General features: G+C 36.9%; 1 protein-coding gene and 1 long non-coding RNA gene across 14 annotated transcripts in view; one reads left to right on the top strand and one right to left on the bottom strand.

The window, feature by feature from the left end:
* HECTD1 (HECT domain E3 ubiquitin protein ligase 1) overlaps nucleotides 1-16,714 on the bottom strand; it is an 82,185-nt gene extending 65,471 nt beyond the window's left edge. For 4 of the 10 annotated variants that reach the window (XM_074365680.1, XM_074365677.1, XM_074365682.1 and 1 more), the window contains exons 1-2: nucleotides 16,315-16,713; nucleotides 14,738-15,020 (exon numbers count right to left, since the gene is read on the bottom strand). In XM_074365680.1, the coding sequence (XP_074221781.1) occupies nucleotides 14,738-14,877 (140 nt within the window). In that variant the 5' untranslated portion in view covers nucleotides 14,878-15,020; nucleotides 16,315-16,713. Of the gene's footprint in view, nucleotides 1-14,737; nucleotides 15,021-16,314 lie in introns of all 10 variants that reach the window. The other 6 variants (XM_074365676.1, XM_074365678.1, XM_074365686.1 and 3 more) reach the window with 3 other exon arrangements.
* Nucleotides 16,715-16,774: 60 nt separating this feature from the next.
* Nucleotides 16,775-21,330, top strand: part of LOC105075249 (uncharacterized) — a 58,903-nt gene continuing 54,347 nt past the window's right edge. For all 4 annotated transcript variants that reach the window (XR_012507559.1, XR_012507561.1, XR_012507562.1 and 1 more), the window contains exon 1: nucleotides 16,775-17,195. This is a non-coding gene — a long non-coding RNA (uncharacterized LOC105075249). The remainder of the gene's footprint in view (nucleotides 17,196-21,330) is intronic.

The following is a 21,330-nucleotide window of genomic DNA, read 5'->3' as shown; positions in this document are numbered from 1 at the left end:
GAGGCTTAAAGAATTTTATGACACAGTAGACTGTATATTCCAACAATATCCATATTATCTCCCATCCCACATATCCATATATTCTTTTTTACAATGTGATTTAAATACTCTTCCCATTGAGAGGGCCTATGTTTCCAGGCAGGTTTATGATTACAGTGAAAGTTATCACTTTGTGACTTCTAACGCTAAGCCAATTCTACCGCATTCTCTTAGGACTCTTGCTCTTGGAATGTAACCACAATGCTGTGAGGAAGCCCAGTTAGCCATATCGCAAGGTCAGTAGGTGTTTCAAGTAATAAACCCAATTAAAAGCCAGTACTCAAGGGCATGTGAGAGAACAAGTCATCAGATGATTCTAGTGCCTAGTCATCAAGCTTTTGTTACTTACAAGTAGGATCATACTACAGAGACTATCCTATAAGTTGCTTACTCCCTTAATGTGTTGTGGCCACCTTTCCAGATTAATATAAACAGGTATAGCTCAATCTTTCTACATAATATCCCATCTAAAGAAAGGCCACACACTGTTAACCATTTAGACAGTTTCTAGTTTTTTTACTATTTGAAATGATGCTGCAGTTAACAATACTGGAGGTATATATCTTTGCACACTTGAACCAGTATTTATGATGGAAAGACTCTCATGTGTATTTCTGCGTGTGCATCTTTAGTTTGACAGGTATCAAACTGACTTCTAAAGAGGCTATACACTGTATAATCCCACCAGAAGCATTTTGGAGTACCTATTTCCCCACTCCTAGGCCACAAAGAATAACGTTACTTTTAAATTTTTGTTAAATTGATAAATATTTTAAAACATTATTTCATAAAATTTGGCTGGCTATCACAGAATTTAACAAACATTTAAAATTAAATACAGACTATTTGAACTCCCACCAAGAAGACAAACAGACAAAAATCTCAAGTTGTATACATATACACATACACAGAAATACTTCAGGATATACAAAGTCTCTATTAGAATAGCAAAAGTCATAAAATAAATCCCCAATAAATTCAACATTCTTATTTTATTTCTGTAATTCTAATACAGACTTTTTTTCTGTATGAACATGTACTTTAAGGCAGATATAAAAAAAATTAAACTACCAAACTGAGTATATATTAACATCATTTTAAAACTTCCACTCCAATTTCTCTTAAAAGATAAAAATCGAAATTCACTAACCTACTCATTCATTCCTCCAAGGAATGAAAACATGTAACATTATCTTCAAATAGATTCCCCTCCAATCAACTCTAAATCTCAAAACAATCAAAAACCACAAAGTCGTCTATCAAGCACAGTTTAATTCTGAAATTAGTTATGAGAAGATAGTTATATATGAAAATTTTGTCAGACTTCTTACAATAACTAAATATTATGAATTCAAACAGATAAGGAAACTTTGGTTTCTTATATGTAATTCTGAAGTCAGTTCAAAAAAATGTCATCAGGCAAAAATGTATGTATAAAGATGCTCACTATTACATAACCTATATCTCAAATAACAAGGGCATCATCAAGTATATGATAGTCCAGGCTTTTTAAAAGCTGCTTACTAAGAACTTATAATATAAATAAAGAAAAGGAAAAAAATATGTCCATCATGGTATTTATCATGTAAGAATATGCAAAGAAGAAACTAGAGCAAAAAGTTACAATTGCTTATTTCTAGACGGTGCAATTATACATAATTTTCATTCTCCAGACTTTTCTGACTTTTCCAAATTTCTGAAACAAACATATTTTATAACTGTCAAAAATAAATCTAAAGTTTGGGGCTAGTCAATTGGACAAAGCTAGACAACAGCAGACGGATTGGGGAAGAAAGTCAAAATTTAACGACCCATGATGGAAGTGAGTTTCAAGGGCTTTTTTCCTTTTCTCCTTTCTTTTCCAGCCTTGACCCTGGATAAGATAACTCCCAAACCATGTGGCGGGAGGATACAACAAAAACTCTGAGAAAACCAAGAAAAGGGGACTCCATGAGCCAGAGGGTGTGGGGAGAAACTCCTGGAGTTTTTCCCTCTCAGTCCGGTCCCAAAGCCAGCCCCAGACTAACCCTAATGATACATGCACAGTACAGTAGAGGTAGCATGAGCATCTAAGGCCACGGAAGAACTGGGAACTAAGAAAAGGAGTCCCTTTAGTCAATAGAGCATGAAAGGAATCATGTTTTGTTTTGTTTTTTTTTAAACATTGGAATCACGTTTTTTTTTCTCTGTTTTCTCTTACTACTTTCACCTTGAGGGTAGACCCAGTCCCAGTAAGTGTATGACAGTACAAAGGGTAGAAGGATGGAGGTAGAGGAGTGGTGAAGTGTGGTTAAAAACCTCAAGAGATCCCTAGCTTTCTTACTAGTGAAAAAGGGCTCCTGGTAGTTGAAAGATGCAGAGGAAATCTCAAGAAAGGAAAGAACTAGAAAAATGATCCCTGACACAAGTCCTGATGTCACCTCAAATCTGTACAAGTGGAGGACAAAGCTAAAGAACAGCAGCAAAGACTCTGACAACTGCACTATGCCATAATCCACAACCCAAGTCCCAGACTAAACTCTGAGTAACACATGTGCAGACCCAAACACCATAACAAAGACCAACACTGGAACCACCACCCAAAGAGAGCAAAACAGAACTTGCAATCTAAATTTAACCAAGTTGACTGCATGTAAAAGAAAACCACAAAATCAAAATTCTAAAGAGGATTTTTATAAAATCCAGAGTCTCACAATATAATATGCTAAATGTTTATAATAAAATCCAAAACAACTTAAAACACACACACACACACACACACACACACACACACACAAATCAATACAATCTGACCTATCCAAGAAAAAAGACAGTCAACAGATGTAACCCTGAGACAACCTAGGTGTTAAAATTATCAAAAAGGATTCTAAGTCAGCTATTTTAACTATACTCCATGAACATTCTTGAATGTGAACATTTCTGAAATGACTGAAAGCAAGTTTTCAACAGGAAAACAAAGTATGAAAAAGAATCAAATGAAAATTTTAGAAATGAAAAATACAATTTGTAGGGGGAAAAATCACTTCATTGGGTGGGCTCAAGAGAATGAACTGACAATACTTCAGTTAGAAAAAAAAAGAAGAGACTGAAGATGACAGAGTCAGTGAACTTGAAGACAGATCAATAAAGCTTATCCAATCTGAAGAACACAGAGAAAAAAAAATGGGGGGGGAAGGAACACAGAGTCTTAGAGACCTGAGGGAATCATATCTAACAGTAACATTTGTGTGCCACTGGAGCCCCAGAAGGAGAAAAGAACTGGTACAGAAAATAGACTTGAAGAAACTTTCCAAATTTGGTGAAAGACATAGATTCAAGAAGCGCATCAACCCTCAAACAAGACAAATTCAAAGACAACCATGTACAGATAAATCATAATCAAACTGCAAAAAAGTCAAAGGTAAAGAAAAAAAAATCTTGACAGCAGCAAGGAGGAAAATACCACAAAGAAATAAGGATGAATGCAGATTTCCCATCAGAAACCATAAAGGCCAGAAGACAGTGGAACATCTTTAAAATGCTGAAGAGAATTGGCACCCCAGAATTCTATATCCAGCAAAAATATCTTCACAGCATGAAAGCAACATAAAGACATTCTCACACTGCTGGTGGGAATGCAGTTTGGTGCAGCCACTATGGAAAATAGTGTGGAGATTCCTCAAAAGACTAGGAATAGACTTACCATATGACCCAGGAATCCCACTCCTGGGCTTGTATCCAGAAGGAAATCTACTTCAGGATGACACCTGCACCCCAATGTTCATAGCAGCACTATTTACAATAGCCAAAATATGGAAACAGCCTAAATGCCCATCAACAGGTGACTGGATAAAGAAGATGTGGTATATTTATACAATGGAATACTACTCAGCCATAAAAACTGACAACATAATGCCACTTGCAGCAACATGGATGCTCCTGGAGAATGTCATTCTAAGTGAAGTAAGCCAGAAAGAAAAAGAAAAATACCATATGAGATCGCTCATATGTGGAATCTAAAAAACAAAAACAAAAACAAACAAACAAACAAAAACAAAGCATAAATACAGGACAGAAATAGACTCACAGACAGAGAATACAGACTTGTGGTTACCAGGGGGGTGGAGGGTGGGAAGGGATAGACTGGGATTTCAAAATTGTAGAATAGATAAACAAGATTACACTGTATAGCACAGGGAAATATACACAAAATGTTATGATTACTCACAGAGAAAAAAATGTGCCAATGAGTGTGTATATGTCCATGAATGACTGAAAAATTGTGCTGAACACTGGAATTTGACACAACATTGTAAAATGATTATAAATCAATAAAAAATGTTAAAAAAAAAAAGACATTCTCACATGAAGCAAAACTAAGAGAATTCATCACCAACAGACTTCCCCTAAAATAAATGCTAAAGAAAGTTCTTCAAGATGAAAGAAAATGATACCACAGAGATACATGGAACTTCAGGAATGAAGGGAACAGCAGAAACGATAAATATCTGGGTACATATAATAGATTATTTTCCTCTTACCAAATGTTGAAAGCAAAAATTATAACATTTTATCTTGAGATCTTCAGCATTTATAGATTTAACACATATGGCAACTATAACACAAAAAGAAAAGAGGGTAAAGGGATCTGCATGGTTTTAGGCTTCTTCATTTCACTTTAAATGGTAAAACATGAACTCTAAATTAACTATAATCCCTAAAGCAACCACTAAAAATACAAAGAAACAAAGTAAAAAAACCAATACATAAAATGCTACCAAAAAAAATCACAAAAACTCAAGTCATTCAAAAAAATTAGGAAAGGAGAAACAGAAACAAACAAGAAAAGAACAACAAAACCCAAATAATACAATGTTAGACATACATGTAACCATACCAAAAAGTACATTAAATGTAAATGGTCTAAACTCACCAAATAAAAACAAGAGGTTGTCAAGCTGAATTAAGAAAAACACAAGCCAACCACATACTGTCTACAAGAAACTCACACTATATATAATGATATAGACTGGTTAAGACAAAAAGATGGAAAAAAAGATACCAAACGCTACCCCAAAAAAAGTTTGGGTGACTATATGTATGTCAGCACACTTCAGAACAAGGAAAATTACCAGAGATAAAGAGGGACATTACATAATGGTAGAAGGGTCAATTCATCAAGAAAACCTAACAGTACTATAGATACCTAACAGAGTTGCTAAATACACGAAGCAAAAACTGATAGAATTAATGAGAAATAGATACAACTAAAATTGTACTTGGAGACTTCAACACCCCCATCTCAGTAACCTTAACAACAGATAGAAAATCAACAAGAATATAGACTGAAGAACACTATCAATCAATTTGACCTAATTTGACACCTGTTGAACATTCTACTCAACAACAGAATACACATTCTTCTCAAGTGCATACTGACCAGTCACCAAAAATAGACCATATTATGGGCCATAAAACAAACCTTAATAAATCTAAAATAACTGAAATAATATTAAGTGTGTACTCTGACCACAATAGTAACACAAAAATACCTGGGAAATCCCGAAACACTTGGGAATTAAGCAACATATTTGTAAATAACCCAAGAGTAAAAAAAGAAAGTTTCAAAGAAATTTTAAAAATATTTTTAACTAAATGAAAATGAATATACAACAGCAATGAAAGTATAAAAGAGAAATTTATAGTATTAAATGCCTATATTAGAAAAGGTCTTGAATCTCAGCTTCTACCTAAGAAAATTAGAAAAAAAATCAAATTAAACCCCAAACCAATGCAGAACTAAGGAAATAATAAAGAGCAGAAATCAATGAAACAGAAAACAGAAAAACAGAAAAAATGAATGAAACCAAAAGCTGGTTCTTTGAAGAGATAAATAAAATTGATAAACCTCTAGTCAGATTGATCAAAAGATAAATATGACCAGTATCAGGATAAAAAGGAGAATTATCACTACAGATTGTACAAACATCCAAAGGACAAAAAATACTATAAACAATACTATGTCCATAAATTTTAATTTATATTAAATACACAAATTCCTTAAAAGATATACTACTACAATTTACTCACAAAGAATTAAGCAACTCAAGCAGTCCTCTGTCTATTATAGAAATTGAACTAGCAGTAAAAATCTTCAAATATATCAATTTATTCTCTTATGGATCATGCTTTTGGTGTTTAAGAATATCTGCTTAAACTAGGGTCACAAAGGATTTCTCCTATTTTTTCTTCTAAAGGTTTTATAGTTTTAGGCTTTATGTGTAGGTATATGATTCCTTTCAAATTTGTTTTTGTATATGGTATAGGGTATTGATAAAGATTATTTCTTTTTTGCATATGGCTATCCAATTGTTCCAGCAGCATAAAAAAAAAACAAACTCCTTTTTCCACTGAACTGTCTTTGCACCTTTGTTGAAATAAGTTGTCCAGGAAGGTGGCAGTCTGAACTCTCTATTCCATTTCATTGATCAATTTACCTTTACAACAATATCACACTGTTCTGATCAATGCAACTATGTAATAAGAACTGAAATACAGCAGCACTAGTCCTCCAACTTTAATCTTTATCAAAGTTGTTTTGGGTAACGTAAGTCCTTTGCACTTCCATCAAGAATTCTGAAATCAGTTTGTCAATTTCTACATCTTGTCAGATTTATCTTTAAGAATTTCAAAAGAAAAAAAGAATTTCAGAAGAAATAAAAACTCAAATATATGCAGAAATCTATAATGTTTACAGTAACTTTGATCATAATCATAAAAACAAGAAAAACCCAAATGTCTTTCAAGAGGTGAATGGATAAACCACCTGTGGTACGTCTGTAAAATTAAATACTACTTAGCAATTAATGGAATGGGACTATTATACACACAGTAACAGATGACTTTCAAATATAATACACTACATGAAAGAAGCCAGACTCAAAAGGCTGTACACTGTAAGTATCATTCTATTTATACAACATTCTGGAAAAATCAAAACTGTAGCAACAGAGAAAAGACCACTGACTGCCAGGCATTAGGACTGGGAGAGGGTTTAACTTCAAAAAGAAAACTCTAGGGAATTTTTGGGAGTGATGGAAACTGTTCTGAATTTCAGTTATGGTGATGGTTATACAACTCAATGCATTTTTCAAAACTCAAATTTTACCATAGGTAATTTAAATACACTTAAGATAGCATGCATATAATAATCAAAGTTCTCCCTGAACAGTGCTAAAAGAATATTAGTATGGCATAAAAGTTTATATACATTACCATTAAAAATTTAAACTTGTAAATATTTCCCTCCTACATTACAGGTAGAAAATATTTTTATATATTAAACCCAGTAGTATATAATAATACCCATTTATAGACCCAAAGGTAACCTAATTAGGAAACTAAGATCACTCAGTCTCAGGGGGACCAGATAGTTCAGCGGTAGAATGCGTACTTAGCACTCAGGTGGTCCTGGGTTCAAATCCCAGTACCTCCGTTAAATAAACAAACAAACCTAAGTACCTCCCCCGAATTATAAAAAAAAAAAACCCACTCAGTCTATATACAACTACTATTAGACCAGTTAACCACACAAATGAGATTAAGAGGAATCTTGGGATGAATCCAATTTAAGCAGAAATTTCCAAAATGTTACCCGCAATGACCTAAGAATCTTTCCCTAACGGAAGTAGAGATAAGTAACTTAAAACAAGAAGTTTTTTCCAGACGCTGTTACTCGGACTAGGGCCCAGATTTCATAAGATTTACAATATAAAGAAATTTGATTTTTTTTTTAAATATAGGAAGTTACCTGTAGTGATATTTTACTGAATATACTGTAAACTGGGCACTTCCTTTCTTAAAAAACAAAAATAAAAATTTTAACTGTAAAAGATTAATAAATATGGTTTCTTGAAGGTAATAAATAACATCTTTTGATCCATTTTATCTTTTATTCCATTTTTGCCCGTGCCCAGCCTTGACTGTGTATTGCTTAACTAAAAATAATTCCTGGCATAGCAGTTAAAAATTATAGCCTTCCCTCTCAAAGAAAGAGGTCAAATTCCAATATGTAGACTTGCTTTTCTCTAATTAAAATACACATAGTAACTTGACTGTAATTCATTCAACAGGTATCTAACTATTGAATGCCTTTTTGTGCCAAGTACTGTGCTAGGTGCCGGAAGTAGGATACAAAGATGAGTAAGGCAGAGCTGGGCTCTGAGGAAATCAAGAGATCTAATGACACGGGCAACAAGTATACAAAGAACACATATATATTGCTATAAACTAGAAGAGTGTTTTGTTTTTCACATTTTTAAGGTGACAGACACTTTGGTAACAAAATAAAGCTCACTGAAGCTCATTATCTATGGGCCTCCTAGAGCACAAGGTTAAGAACTCTGACAGAGCATGTTTCTCATCGTCCAGCACTTCTCTCTGCTCTCCACTGAAAAGTGCATACACAGTTGCTGTCAGTTTATGGAAATTTACTTACTTAATTTTTTAGGATTATGTGTATTTAATACAATGAACATATTCTGTTCATTGTAAACACAATGCTCTTCCTCCTGCAGACACCTTAACCAGTTTCTTGACTCCAGAAATACTTTCTATCAGCATTTTAGACACTGTGTAAAACAGGAATAATATAAAGAATTTCTTCAATTCATTCAATATCTGGATATTAACTACTGTATGCCAGGCACTATGTTTAGCAAATGGAAAAACAAAAGTAATAGTAGGATGTATGTGGGAGGTACAGTAGAGGTCTTTGAAGGCATTTAAATTTTATCCATTAGGTAAAGGACATAAAAGATTTTGTAAAAGAGAGTAATAGAGTCAAATCAATATTTTTAGACTGTAGTCAATTATACCTCAATAAAGCTGGAAAAAAGACCATAAAAATATTTTAAAACTGTAACTCTGGGTATAGTTAGCTTACAGGTGAGGATATCTGTTATGAAGTTACTAGCACTATATGAGCATAATCATTTCCCCTTACCAATCCTAGACATTATCATTTTTTTTAATCTCCTACTTTGAGGAGAAAATAGATATCAGAGAGAATCTCTTCAACTTTTAACCAACAAGCCTAAAACACCTGCATCTAAACCTCTCCATCTTCCCTGTGTTATAAGGAACATACTGCCTTAAAACTCTCTCTCCACCAGTGGATCAGAGCTTTGATACTCAACGTGGGATTTTTCTGACCAACAGCTCCAACATAACCTGACAGCAGAGTAGGAATGCAGAATATCATGCATCACACCAGACTATCAGAACCAGAATTTGCATCTTAACAAGATCCCCGGGTGATTCACACTATGCACATTAAAGTTTAAAAAGCACTACTCTTGACAAAAGCAAATTCTCTCCCAGTTTCTCAGAATCCTTACTTTATGAATTATCCATTCTCTCTCCTAACTCTTTGACCTTCAAAAGAAAAAGTCCTACATCCCTATTCTAATCCAACTTCTCAAAAAAGCTTTCCTCACTCCGTCTCCATTTCTTCATGTTACTCCTCAATCCATTCAAATCAGCCCCTCACCACCATTCCACTCAGCTCTCATTAAGATCAATGACCTTGACAATGTTGCTAAGTCTAAAGGACATCTTTTAGACTTCACCCTACTTGACCTCTCACAAGTATGCATGATTGTCCTTTCCCTTCTTGAATCACTTTCTTTCCTGTGTTGACAATGCACTAATGATGCAAAAGCAATGGTGGGTAAAACTGCTGGTGCTTTAGCATGAATCAAGGCAGCGGCCCTAAACTGTACTACTAGGAATCATACTCCTCCCTGCCAAGCTCTAGCATGGAGAAAAAAAGCTAGTTTTTCTACAGAATAACCTCATGAAGCAAAAAATCCCCAAAAAACAAAAAAATGAAAATAATTGACTTAACTAAATCTCAACCCTTTAATCTTTAAAAATTCTACTTAAGGAAATGGGACATGAGCATAAAGCACTTCTGCATACTGAAGAATGATGGCTGTGTAAAGGAAAAATACTTGTACAACTGTTAGAGACCTGAACTAGCCACTTTTTTTCATGCAGCACCATTTTTACTTGAAAAAACTTCAGACAAATTATAGTTATTCAGACTCAGATATCTGGCAAACATTTTCCCAAAAACTAACCAAGTAAGCCTTCCACTTCAAGGAAAACAACTGATGGTATTCATTGCCAATGATAACATTCAAGCTTTCAAGCAAAAATCACAACTTTGGAAAACATGTATTTGCTACCATGAGCTTGACAGTGTCCCAATATTTAAAGACTTTTTTTCTTGGGGTTAACAGTTGTATAAACAAATGTTAGAGTCCAATATTGTAGAATGACATGTTAACAATAGGAATATCTGTATACCTCAGTAGACCAATATTTTTCACATGAACAGTGCATAAGCCTTCAAACTTAAACATGGGTTTAAAAAAACAAAACAAAACAAAAAAAAACCAAAGTACCAGAGAGACCAATAGACTTCAATGTGACAAGACTACGACAAGCTCATTGATATGACTTCAGAACCCACGTTATAACCAATCCTTAAGAAACCATCACTTGCCCAATTTGGGTATGATATCAAAGCATACCCATAATTATTTAAAAAAAAATCATTACAACATTCTTCCCTTTCCCAACTACATCTATGGAGGATGATTTGTTTTCATATATTTCCATCAAAACAACATAATACAACACATTGAATGCAAAGCAGATATGAAGATCCAGCCAAATCCAAACTCATGATCTCAGTTCCTCAAAACATGGCCCTCTTCCAGTATTCTCTCTCACTGAATGGAATCATCACCTATTGTAACCTGAGTCATCCATACCTCCTTTCTCACTCTCACATTCAATCATTCAACAAATTCTATTTTACCTCCTAAATCTAAGTTTACAAGCATCGGTTCTTTCTATCCTCACCACCCATCTGTTCTCCAAAAAGCAGGCAAAGTAATAGTTTTAAAAGACAAGTTTAATCACATCACTCTTTCACAGCACTTCAACGCATTCCCATCACTCTCAACATAAAACCAAATGCATTCACAAGATTCCACCTGATCTTGCCCCTCTCTACCTTCAATACAGCTCTCCAGCAACCTTTCCTTGCCCCAGTCACACTAGCTTTCTCCAAGTTCATCAATCATGCCATGCTTATCCCACTTCAAATCCTTTACACAATGCCTTCTTCCCTTTGAATGCCCTTTTAACCCCACCTCCTCATACATCATCCCATAAACTCGTACTCATCCTTCATATCTCTAGGAAAAACTACTTCTTCAAAGAAGGCCATTCTGACCACTCCCTATACATCCAGCTCATGTCTCGCTACATGCTGTCAGAGCACCCTGACCTTTTCCTTCATGGTACTTACCACAGTTTTCAACCACAATTTTATTCCTGTGATTTAAAATCTATAATTTAATACCTGTCTATATAGGTATATATAATACTTATAATTCAATATCAGTCTTCCCTGTTAGAGTATTAGTTACCATAAGAGTAGAGTTTGTTATCTGTTCAGGTCATCACCATATTTTTAATACCTAACAATAAAAAGTAGAAAGACAATTTAAAAGATTAATAGCCTTATCACTATTGTAGGTACTTTTTAAACTTTAACTGTAAATATATAATAGGAGATTTTTACCACTGTGTTCAACAACTTTGGAATCCAGACTCAAGGCAGTCTTTCCTTGGGATATCTCTCTCTGGGAGGATACACTGGGAAAATGCTTAATGATGGTTGCCTCTGCAGAGGAGAACTGGTTAGCCAGGAGACAGGAAAGGGAGAGGCTTACATTGTACTGTATGTCCTTTTGTGGCCTCATAATTAAGTAAAATGATTACTTTTAAAATAAGACCCTTCTAGTATCTAAAAAGCACTATCCTTAATAAATCATTTTTCTTGATCTTCCAGGGAGATCTCAGATTCTTCCCAGGAGACATAATTCTTAAATTACATTATCTGAAGATTTAATAGCAGGATCTACAACTGCCTAGGATGTATCTATTTATAACAATATATACAATATTATCTATTTTGATGTGAATGCAAAAGTACTCATTCATAACTTTTTAAATTTAACTCATATTAAATATAACTTATATTAAATTTAACTCAATGACTTATCACAGATGAAAGCAAAAACTAACCCTGAACTTGAATTTTACTTTCTAGAGCATTACTTTGATAAGTTCAGGCATTATTAATAAGAAGAATCACAGCGTCACAGAAAATACATATTTCTTAACTTCAAAAAGACTATCAAAACTGGTATAAAAAAATGGAGAGCCATGTACAATACTAAGTTAAAAGAAAAAAAATTACTTAACTATTAGGTGAAAAGCACTATGCTAGGCATTTCACATGTATTATCATATTTAATCTTCACAAAAACCTTAACTGAAGCCTACCTCATTCCAAAGGCCATTATTTCTACCACACCATCTCCTGACTAAACATACATGTAACTACTAACACAAGCTAATCAGGCAAAAACATATCTGAACATAGAGGAATCTTGTGCTTTACCTGACACAAGGACTATTTGCTACTATCTTATGAAATCAAGTGGGAGATTTTCACCAATGTTTAAATATATATTTCATCCTGCTTTTCCCCTGCCCTATTTGTTGAACGTTTCAAAGAATTTTAAAAGGGTCTTCAGAATGCATCAGTTTCACGAAATAAAGTCTCAAAATAAAATTCAAAATTAGATATTTAATAATAATGACATAAGTGGGTAGCCCACTTTACTCAAAACACTTCTCACAAACATTTTCCTTTAATCCTCACAAGGAGCCTACCAAAAATGAGATTACTGCCATTTTACAGAGGAAGAAAGTAAAGCCCTCAAAGGCTAAATTACATGTAACAAACCAAGAATCTGAACCCAGGCTCATTCTCAACATGCTGCATCTCTGGTTTAAAGAAACTAAAGACAATCTTCCTTGTGACAAGAAAATCTGGCTATAGAATGAAGAAAGCAAACTAAAGCTTAAGAAAGTCATAGATTTAATCAAATGTCTATTTTGAATAGACAAATTACTGGTATGCTACATGAAATAAGGCTAACCATTCCAATTTTAAATACTTTTATATCTACATTTAGTAAATAAAAAATATATATTGCATCTGACTTTAATTTCATCTGTATTATATCAAATATGAATAAGGCCTGGAAGGGAAAATGAAAAGAGTAACAATTATTTTAGGATGGTAGGATTTTACATAAGGATGAGTTTTATATTTTAAGAAGTTTCTTTAAAACTGTGTTAACACTTTTTAACATTACAAATACCTGTACTATGTATCAGTACACAATAGAAGATACAAAATGGTAGTTGATTTGACTGTAAAGTATGACTTACTTTTTAAAATAGCAAAAATAATTCTCAGGTTAATGAAAATGCTCTAATGAAATCTACGAATACTCAAAAATCAATTTCACTTTTCTATGAATTCTGCCAAAGCAAGAGTTATCAGAGGGTCTAAATTATTATGCTCTCAAAGTTTGTCAATAACAATCACAAGTTGAAATAAATGGGTCACTAACAGATCGTGATTTGGAAACTTTGTTCATCAGGATTTTTATCGTAACAGTACTGTTTCAATGGGCTTCTCAACTAAGAACTATTAATTATTCATTTATTAGTTCATCTTCATTAATTATTCATTTAAAATAAAGACAATTAAAACTACTTTGTCAATTTATTGAATATAGCCTTTATTCCCATCCCAAAGAAATTTAGATAATTATACTGAATTTTATGTCAACATCTCAAACATTTTCTACTAATTACCTCAAAAAGACATTAAAACAGATACAGAAACATCTGCATTTTCATTTACTTATTAATGGAATTCAAAATTGTAAATATAAATATAAAATAAACAGTGAAAACCAAACGTGTTCAGCATTCAGAAGAACAGTTAATCTAACTGGGCAAGTATCACATTAAGAGGGAAAACATGGCATTACATTTCTGCAAATTCTACATAACCTCTGAATAAAACTTTTTAAACTCTCCAAACCTCAAAATAGGTTTCTACTATTCCCAAAAGTATGCTATATTAGTAACATCCAATTTACCTCCAAAATGAAATTCACCAACTAATGATTTGCTTTAACAAAAGTACAGTCATGTGACTTAACACCAATGAAGAAAAAGGGGAGTTGGAAACATGTTCATTATCATCTGTATTTTCATGTCAATTTCCAGCCAATTTCTTGATATAGAAATAGCCAACTTTAAAGAAGATAAGCATTTGTACTTTCCCAGGTCATAATATGTTTTGAAAATGAATTAATCAAGCTCTGGGTTAAAATTAGTATTCCCTACCAATTCCTATTCATTCAACAAACATGTATTTGTGTCACCTCAATTACCAATACTGGAATTAGTTCGCCTACTAATTTTTATTCCTCAGAAAAGTGTACAGGCAAAACTGCAGAAACTTTTTTTTTTTAGGTTTTATTTATTTTTAGAGGAGGTACTGGGGATTGAACCCAGGACCTTATGCATGCTAAGTATGCGCTCTACCACTTGAGCTATACCCTACCCCCAGCAAAAACTTTTAAAAAGATAGTTTCAAAAGTAACTAAAGAAAATTCTACACAAACTAAAATCAGGAAATGGTTGAAAACCTGTTGTGTAGATGTCACTACAGCAACCCCAAAGGAAGATAATGAAGGGATGTACTTACGTTTCAAAACAACGATCCACGTTGTCAGACATCAAAAGCAGCATGCATAGCTGTTCAAGGGCTATCAGTTGCATGTCCCTTTCATCTCCCTGTCCCATCTGTAGCCATTCCAGCAATGTATCCGGATCCACATCTGCCATGGTTTTTTGTTTTTTTTTTTAAGCCTCTTTGCTTAAATTAAAAGAGTAAAGGCAAAAAGTCCTTTAAATGTCCAGGACTGATCAGCTCGAGTTCAAAAATCTTTCTTTTACATCGGCTAGAACCAAATTTGCGTGATATCCTCCTAGGAATTAGAAAAGACTCGTAAGTATGTTTGGATAGACCGTTTAATGCAGGTTTTCAACTTTTCTTATTCCTTCGGTTTAACTTCATATATAGTTCTAAATAAAAACCAGTTTTGCCCGAGTATAAGCTGATTAGGTTGCTGCTTAACTTGAAACCAGAGCCGTCTTTGTCAAAGATAGTCAAACAAGCTTCAGATCCCACTACTGCTATCACTAACGTCTGTGCCAAAAGGCAAACAAAACCTCACTAAAGGTTCTTTTTTTTTTCCAGCAAACTTCTTTCCCACTCCTCCACCCGAAACTGATCTTCCGATAAGGGTTACTTACATTCAGTATTTTAAGGAGACTAAGCACTATGATCCAAACCTCCTCCAAATTTAGTTTCTAATTCAAAATTACCTCCAATTTCACAAATTCTGCTGACTTCTCAATTGACTTACGGCTATTCTTAAATTGTCCAAATACAAATGATAATTAGATATAAGATGAATAAAGACTTGATTAGGAATTCTGGCAGTCCTGGCAACTGTTCTTAAAAGTTTAAAAAGAAATGCTAAAAGTAAGTGCAGTGGACTACCATATTACGGATCAAAATACAGGCCAATCTACGGCCCTCTTTCCCCATCCCTACAGAATGGGGCAGTTGGTTAAAAACAGCAGCAGCAACAGAGAAGCAGCCCCAATAAGCAAGTCATTACAAAAGCTCGTAAGCGCCCTCACGGGAGAACAGCTTGGGGGCCCACGTAAATCAGCTGCAGGTGTATAAATCCAGCGGCAGGTCCCGGCGGGCACCCAACGGCGGCGACCAGCAGAGATGACCCAACACTCCGGGCCCAGCCGACGCCGCGCACCGCGCTCGGGTTTCTCGGCACCAAACCCGACTAAGTTAGCTACCTGTGTCTAGAAGGAAGGGGAAGTTTTGGAGGAGAAGCGGCAAACCTCTCTGCCCGAGAGGAGGCCGCCGGCCCAGCAGGGCGATAGGTCTCCGGGGAGCGGCGCCCGGAACTCCGAGGCCCGGCGGGATGTCTCTGGCCGGCGGGGCGGCGAACACTTCTCAAGGGCAATAGGGGCCCGCAGTGGGCTCGGGCTCTGGCTGGCCGGGTCCCGCCGCGGGCAGGGCCGGGGGCGGGGAACAAAGGGTCTAAACGGTGAGTCGGCAGCAGCCCCGCCGACCTCACCAGGGGCCGGGGGTCTCGCTCCCAGCCCGCCGCGGAGCATCCCTAATCCCAGAACCAGGCCTGGCCCTTCCCACCGCCCACGGCGCTCCCGACTCCCCTTCCCTCAAGCTCTTACCCGGGCTTGTCGTTCCAAACGACTCCGGTCCAGCTCCAAGCAGGCCGCGGGCAGAGCCAGGCCCGGCCGCGGCCCTCGAGTTCCCAGGAAGCCGCAGGCCGCGCAGGTCGAGCCGGGCAGGCGGCACAGGAAAAGCCGCACCTCGTCCCTCCCCTTCCTCCGCGGGGACCTGGTGACAGGGAAGCGATAGTTTCCCCGGACCGGCGGCAGCACGTCCCGTCCCCGGCACGCGGCTCCTCAGGCCCAGCAGCTCAGAAGCCCGCGCGGCGCTGCCGGCGGCGGCGGCGGCGGCGGGGGGAGGCCGCGTCCATCGCGAACCGGGAGGGGGAAGGGAGGAGGGACGGGTGAGAACCAGGCGGGGAAGCTGCGGAGGGCAGCCGTGCGCGGCGGAGGCGGAGCAAACGGGCTTTCCCAGCTGCTATCCCGCCAGCCGCCACGTGGGGCGCTGAGGAGACACCCCCTCCCCCCAACCCGAGACGCGTTGCCGCCGCTACGCGGGCGCTCTGGCCCACTCGGGCCTCGGACTGCCTCAGCCTGGTCCCCTGTCGCTTTTCTGTGGTGCCCCCTGCGCATTCACGTTTCGCTGTCAACCCCAGCGCGCTCCCAATACCCCGCGCACACGGGTGCACGCACGCTCAGCGTCTTTTGCACGGTGTGTACAGACTTAGCGTGCTCCTGCTGAAGGCCCCCCGCGCTGCACGTCAAAGCTGAGGCCCGACCTGCCCTCGCCTGGCCTCCCGCCCCTGCCCGGCGAACCCCCTGGCCACCTGTCCTCGCGCACGGAAGTGCGTCGCGGGAGGAAAAGCGCCTCCCTTCGGTCCCGGGAGGCAAACCGCCCCGCAGTTCACGAGAAAGAAAACCTTTCACCACAACCCTAGAAGGTAAATATTATCAAGTATTATTATCTCCATTGTACAGACCAGAGAACTGAGGCTCCAAAATTCGTAAATTCAAGAGCAGTGGCATCCCCAGTAAGCAGCAGCACCACGAGTGTGCTTTGGACTTTTTCCTGTGGTTTGTGGTCTAAGTATGTCCGTAATAATTCCCTTCAAACGTTTAATGTCACACGCATTGAAAACAAAATATACCTGTTTATGGGACGTACTTGGAGATATTTAGGATGTAATTAATTGAAAATGTGAATATAGCTTTCTTTTTTTTTTATCATCAATAATGAATCCCTTGGTTTGTGAGAAAAGTAAACCCATGCCCCAGACACCCACTGTACTCTCACTTTCTCACTTTTAAATCTTTTAAACAAAAATGAATATTACATGATAATATTTGAGACGTGTTCCTTTAAGCAATCAGAGGAGCTGCTAAATAAGAAGTAGTATTTTGGAAATTACAGATTTACACTTCAGATATCTGTAGATAATATCCCACTGTCGCAGGTAAGGGTCCCTAGGTCTCCTGTTATCAATCAGATCAAATTAAGAGAAAACAGTACAGAATTCCACTATCTTGACACAACTATAACACATGAGAATAATTATTTGCGAACTTTGAAAGTGACTTGCAACTGCCAGGAAAATCTTCAAGGAGAAAGTGGCGTTCCTTGTGGACCTTGAAGAATAGTTAGAATGTGAACACTGCAAGGGAGGAGGAATAATACAAGCAAAGTCTGGTATGTTCTGAGACAAAAGAAAGAACCTGTGCCCCAAGCAAAGAACCAGCATTAAGCAATGATAGAGGGAAAAGGTAGGACCTAAAGTAAGCAGAGACTTAAATGTGTGGGATGCAGAATTTAGGCTCAAGTACAAGTTCTGGACTAGAACATTGACTGGAGAAGTTCTAAGAGTCTTAGAAAGATGTACAGGGCAAGAGTGTCAGAATGCCTAAAAGGGGCTACCTAGACAAAGAGATTAACTGGGAGATTGTTAAAATCCTCCAATAGTGGAGGAAGGAAGGGCCTAGTTATTGGCAATAAGAATGAATAAGAAATAAGTCTTTAAAATAGTTTTTTAAAAGATATCAGAATTTAAATGATTAACTCCAGTTAGGGTTTTTTTTTTTTTTTTTGGATGCTATTAACAGAAAATAGAAAAATTAGAAAAAGAGACTACACTGTACTAAGATTTTAAGGTGTATTTTCCTTTATTCCCTCTATCTATATCACCCACTTCCTACCCCCAAAATTAATGAGTATGTTGTTGTATGCTTTAAAGAAACCTTATCCAAAAATGCTATGAATTTTATTGTGATTTTGTTATTATCATTTTTTAAAATTCAGATATGAGATTTCAGAATAATAACATTAAAAAAAAAAGGAATAAATCCCTGAAGAAAACAGAAGATCTAGATGAAAGCAACTGACCATACTTAAATATGTGTCCCAAGAAACCAAGGTATATTTACATGTTACAATTTCACTTTGATGTCAGAATCGAAGAATAATGAACATTTGAGAACTACCATGTGCCAGGCACAGTGCAAGGTACAATGAATGAGTCACCACAGACCTCATCTTCAATAAACTAAACTATAAGTCTAGGGGAAAGTAGATGTGACTACCTCTACCGTTTCTGCCTCTATGATTGTACTTATCTCATAATTTTGTCAAGTACACTGGAAACATCATGAAGGGGATGACATCTTGGAAGGCTTCAAAAATAGTGTGTGAACTAGATCTCAGACATTGAATTGGAGCTGATGAGGTAGACCACATGGAAAGGCACAGCGATGTGGAGAGGGCTCCTCTGGGGGGAGCAGAGGGAACAGATTGCCTTTTAGTGTAGGCCCCACTTTCATGAAGGATCTTCAATATATACACAGTCACTGGGATCCATTCACAGGATCAAAAAGGGAAATACTCATCATTCAGATTTAAACTCTTATCCCACTAGTTGGCATGGCAATGAATTACTTTTGAAACAAATATTGTTATCTTATGAATAACACAGTTATATGGCATTACTTTTTTTTTAATGTATCAAAAGCATTGTTAGCTGTCAACATTTCAAACACTCTACAAAAAAAGATGTCTACCTGGGCATTTCTTCAACTTTTAATTGGAAATGGAAGTGCCTCTGTCTTCCCTGAATTTCTGTGAGGCTCTGAGTATGAAAGAATGTGGCCTGTCATTTTGGAAGAGTAGGAAATTAAATTTGGCTGGAACCTAGGGTGGACATAGTGGCTGGAAGAGAGCACTGAGATTAATTGGAAGCAGTTAACTAAGGGCCTTGTACACCATGCTAAGGAGTCCAAACTTTGGGTGAACAGTGCTACTCTCTGGGCGATGAAGAGACTTTGGTTGTTATAAACAAAGAAGTGCTGTGATGTGATGCAGGTTTTAGGATGATTAGCCATCTTAAACTTAAAATGGATTTCTATAAAGCTTTACAGTTTGCAAAAGACTTTAACATATATTATTATTTAATCCTCACATAATAATATTATGTATAAAAATGATCTAACAGCATAGGTATCATTACATAAAAGGAAAGCTCAGGGAAGTTACGTGACTTGCTCAGGGTCTCACAGCTTCTAAGGGACAGGTCTGGTTCTCAAAACCCAGGCCTTCAACTCTTTGGCTCTTAGAGTCTGAAGAAATGTTAAAGATAACTGACTCTATCTTCCCTCATGATGAAAAAAACAATGTAGTAATCTCTGTGCCATCCCTGACTTGTTATCCAACCTCTTCTATGTTACTTCCAGTATTAGGGAATAATTCATGAGGAAATGCATTTTACTTTGATCTACCAGCTCCAGTTATTAAGAAGTGGTATGGTAAAAAAAAGACTAGACACATGAGAGCTGGCAGACCAATGTGTGAGATCCTGTTCCCATTTTACTAGCTGGGTCAACTTGGTTTAATTATTTGGTCCCTCCAAACCCCAGTTTCCTCCTGTGTAATATGGGATAACAACAGCTACATAATCAGATGAGTGTTAGAAGAGTTGAAGGAGATTATGTATGCAAAGAACCTAGGCCAGTAGTTCTCAACCTTAGCTGTCAGTTTTGCAAGAAACTGCCAAACTATCTTCCAAAGTAGCTGTACCATTTCTGCATTTCCAGAAGCAGTGAATGAGAGTTTCTGTTGCTCAACATTTCTTGTCAGCATTTGGTTTTGGATTTTGCCCATTCTAATAGGTGTATCATATTGTTTTAATTTGCAGTTCCCTAATGACATGTGATGTGGAGCATCTTTTCATATAATTATTTGCTATCTGTATGTCTTCTTTGATGAGGTGCTTGTTCAGATCTGTTGCCCATTTTTTAAGCAGATTGTTCATTTTCTTCTTGTTGAATTTAAGAATTCTTTGTAGATTTTGATAATAGTGTTTATCAGATGTCTTTTGCAAGTATTTTCTCTACGTAGGGAACTTTTAAAATGTCAGATGCTCAGGCCATACCTCAGACCACTTCAGTGAGAATCTCTAAAGGTAGGATCCAGATATCAGGACTTTTCGAAGTGCTCGAAGTGACTCTAATGTGTCAAGGCTGAGAACCACTGGCCTACATCAATACAATAGTAATAATATTTAAATATAATTATAATAATACTTATTATTATTGCAGCTAAATTTTATTAGGCATTTATCATGTCCTAACATCTTCTAAATGTATTATAAGTATTAATTCATTATGGATATTGGCTACTTTGACTTACTGTCTGTATGGCCTTGGCCTCTCTGAGTTTTGTTTTTCTAATCTGTAAGACTAAGGTATTAATAGAAACTAACCCCTAGAATAATTATATGAAACAAGATAATGCATGTAAATGCCTACCACGTATTAAACACTCAAAAGTGCCAGCTGTTAATGTTATTGCACTGTTAGTTCTGCTCTCTAGGGTGCTAGGTCTGCTCCTTCTTCCATAGGATAGGTCACCAAACAATTGAAGACAACAGTCATGTTCCCATGTCCCCTCTTCTCCAGGCAAAATAAATCTCGTTCCTTCAATAGCTTTACCCTCCTTGAGCATGTTCCAGTTTCTCCTGACATTCATTAACTGATTCCTAAGCCTAAAACGGTGCTTCAGATTGGTCAGACCAGAACAGAGGAATGCAGTCT

This window comes from Camelus bactrianus, chromosome 6 (genome assembly GCF_048773025.1).
Source record: "Camelus bactrianus isolate YW-2024 breed Bactrian camel chromosome 6, ASM4877302v1, whole genome shotgun sequence".
Taxonomy (NCBI): Eukaryota; Metazoa; Chordata; class Mammalia; order Artiodactyla; family Camelidae; genus Camelus; species Camelus bactrianus.
This window is presented reverse-complemented; position numbering and strand designations above follow the sequence as displayed.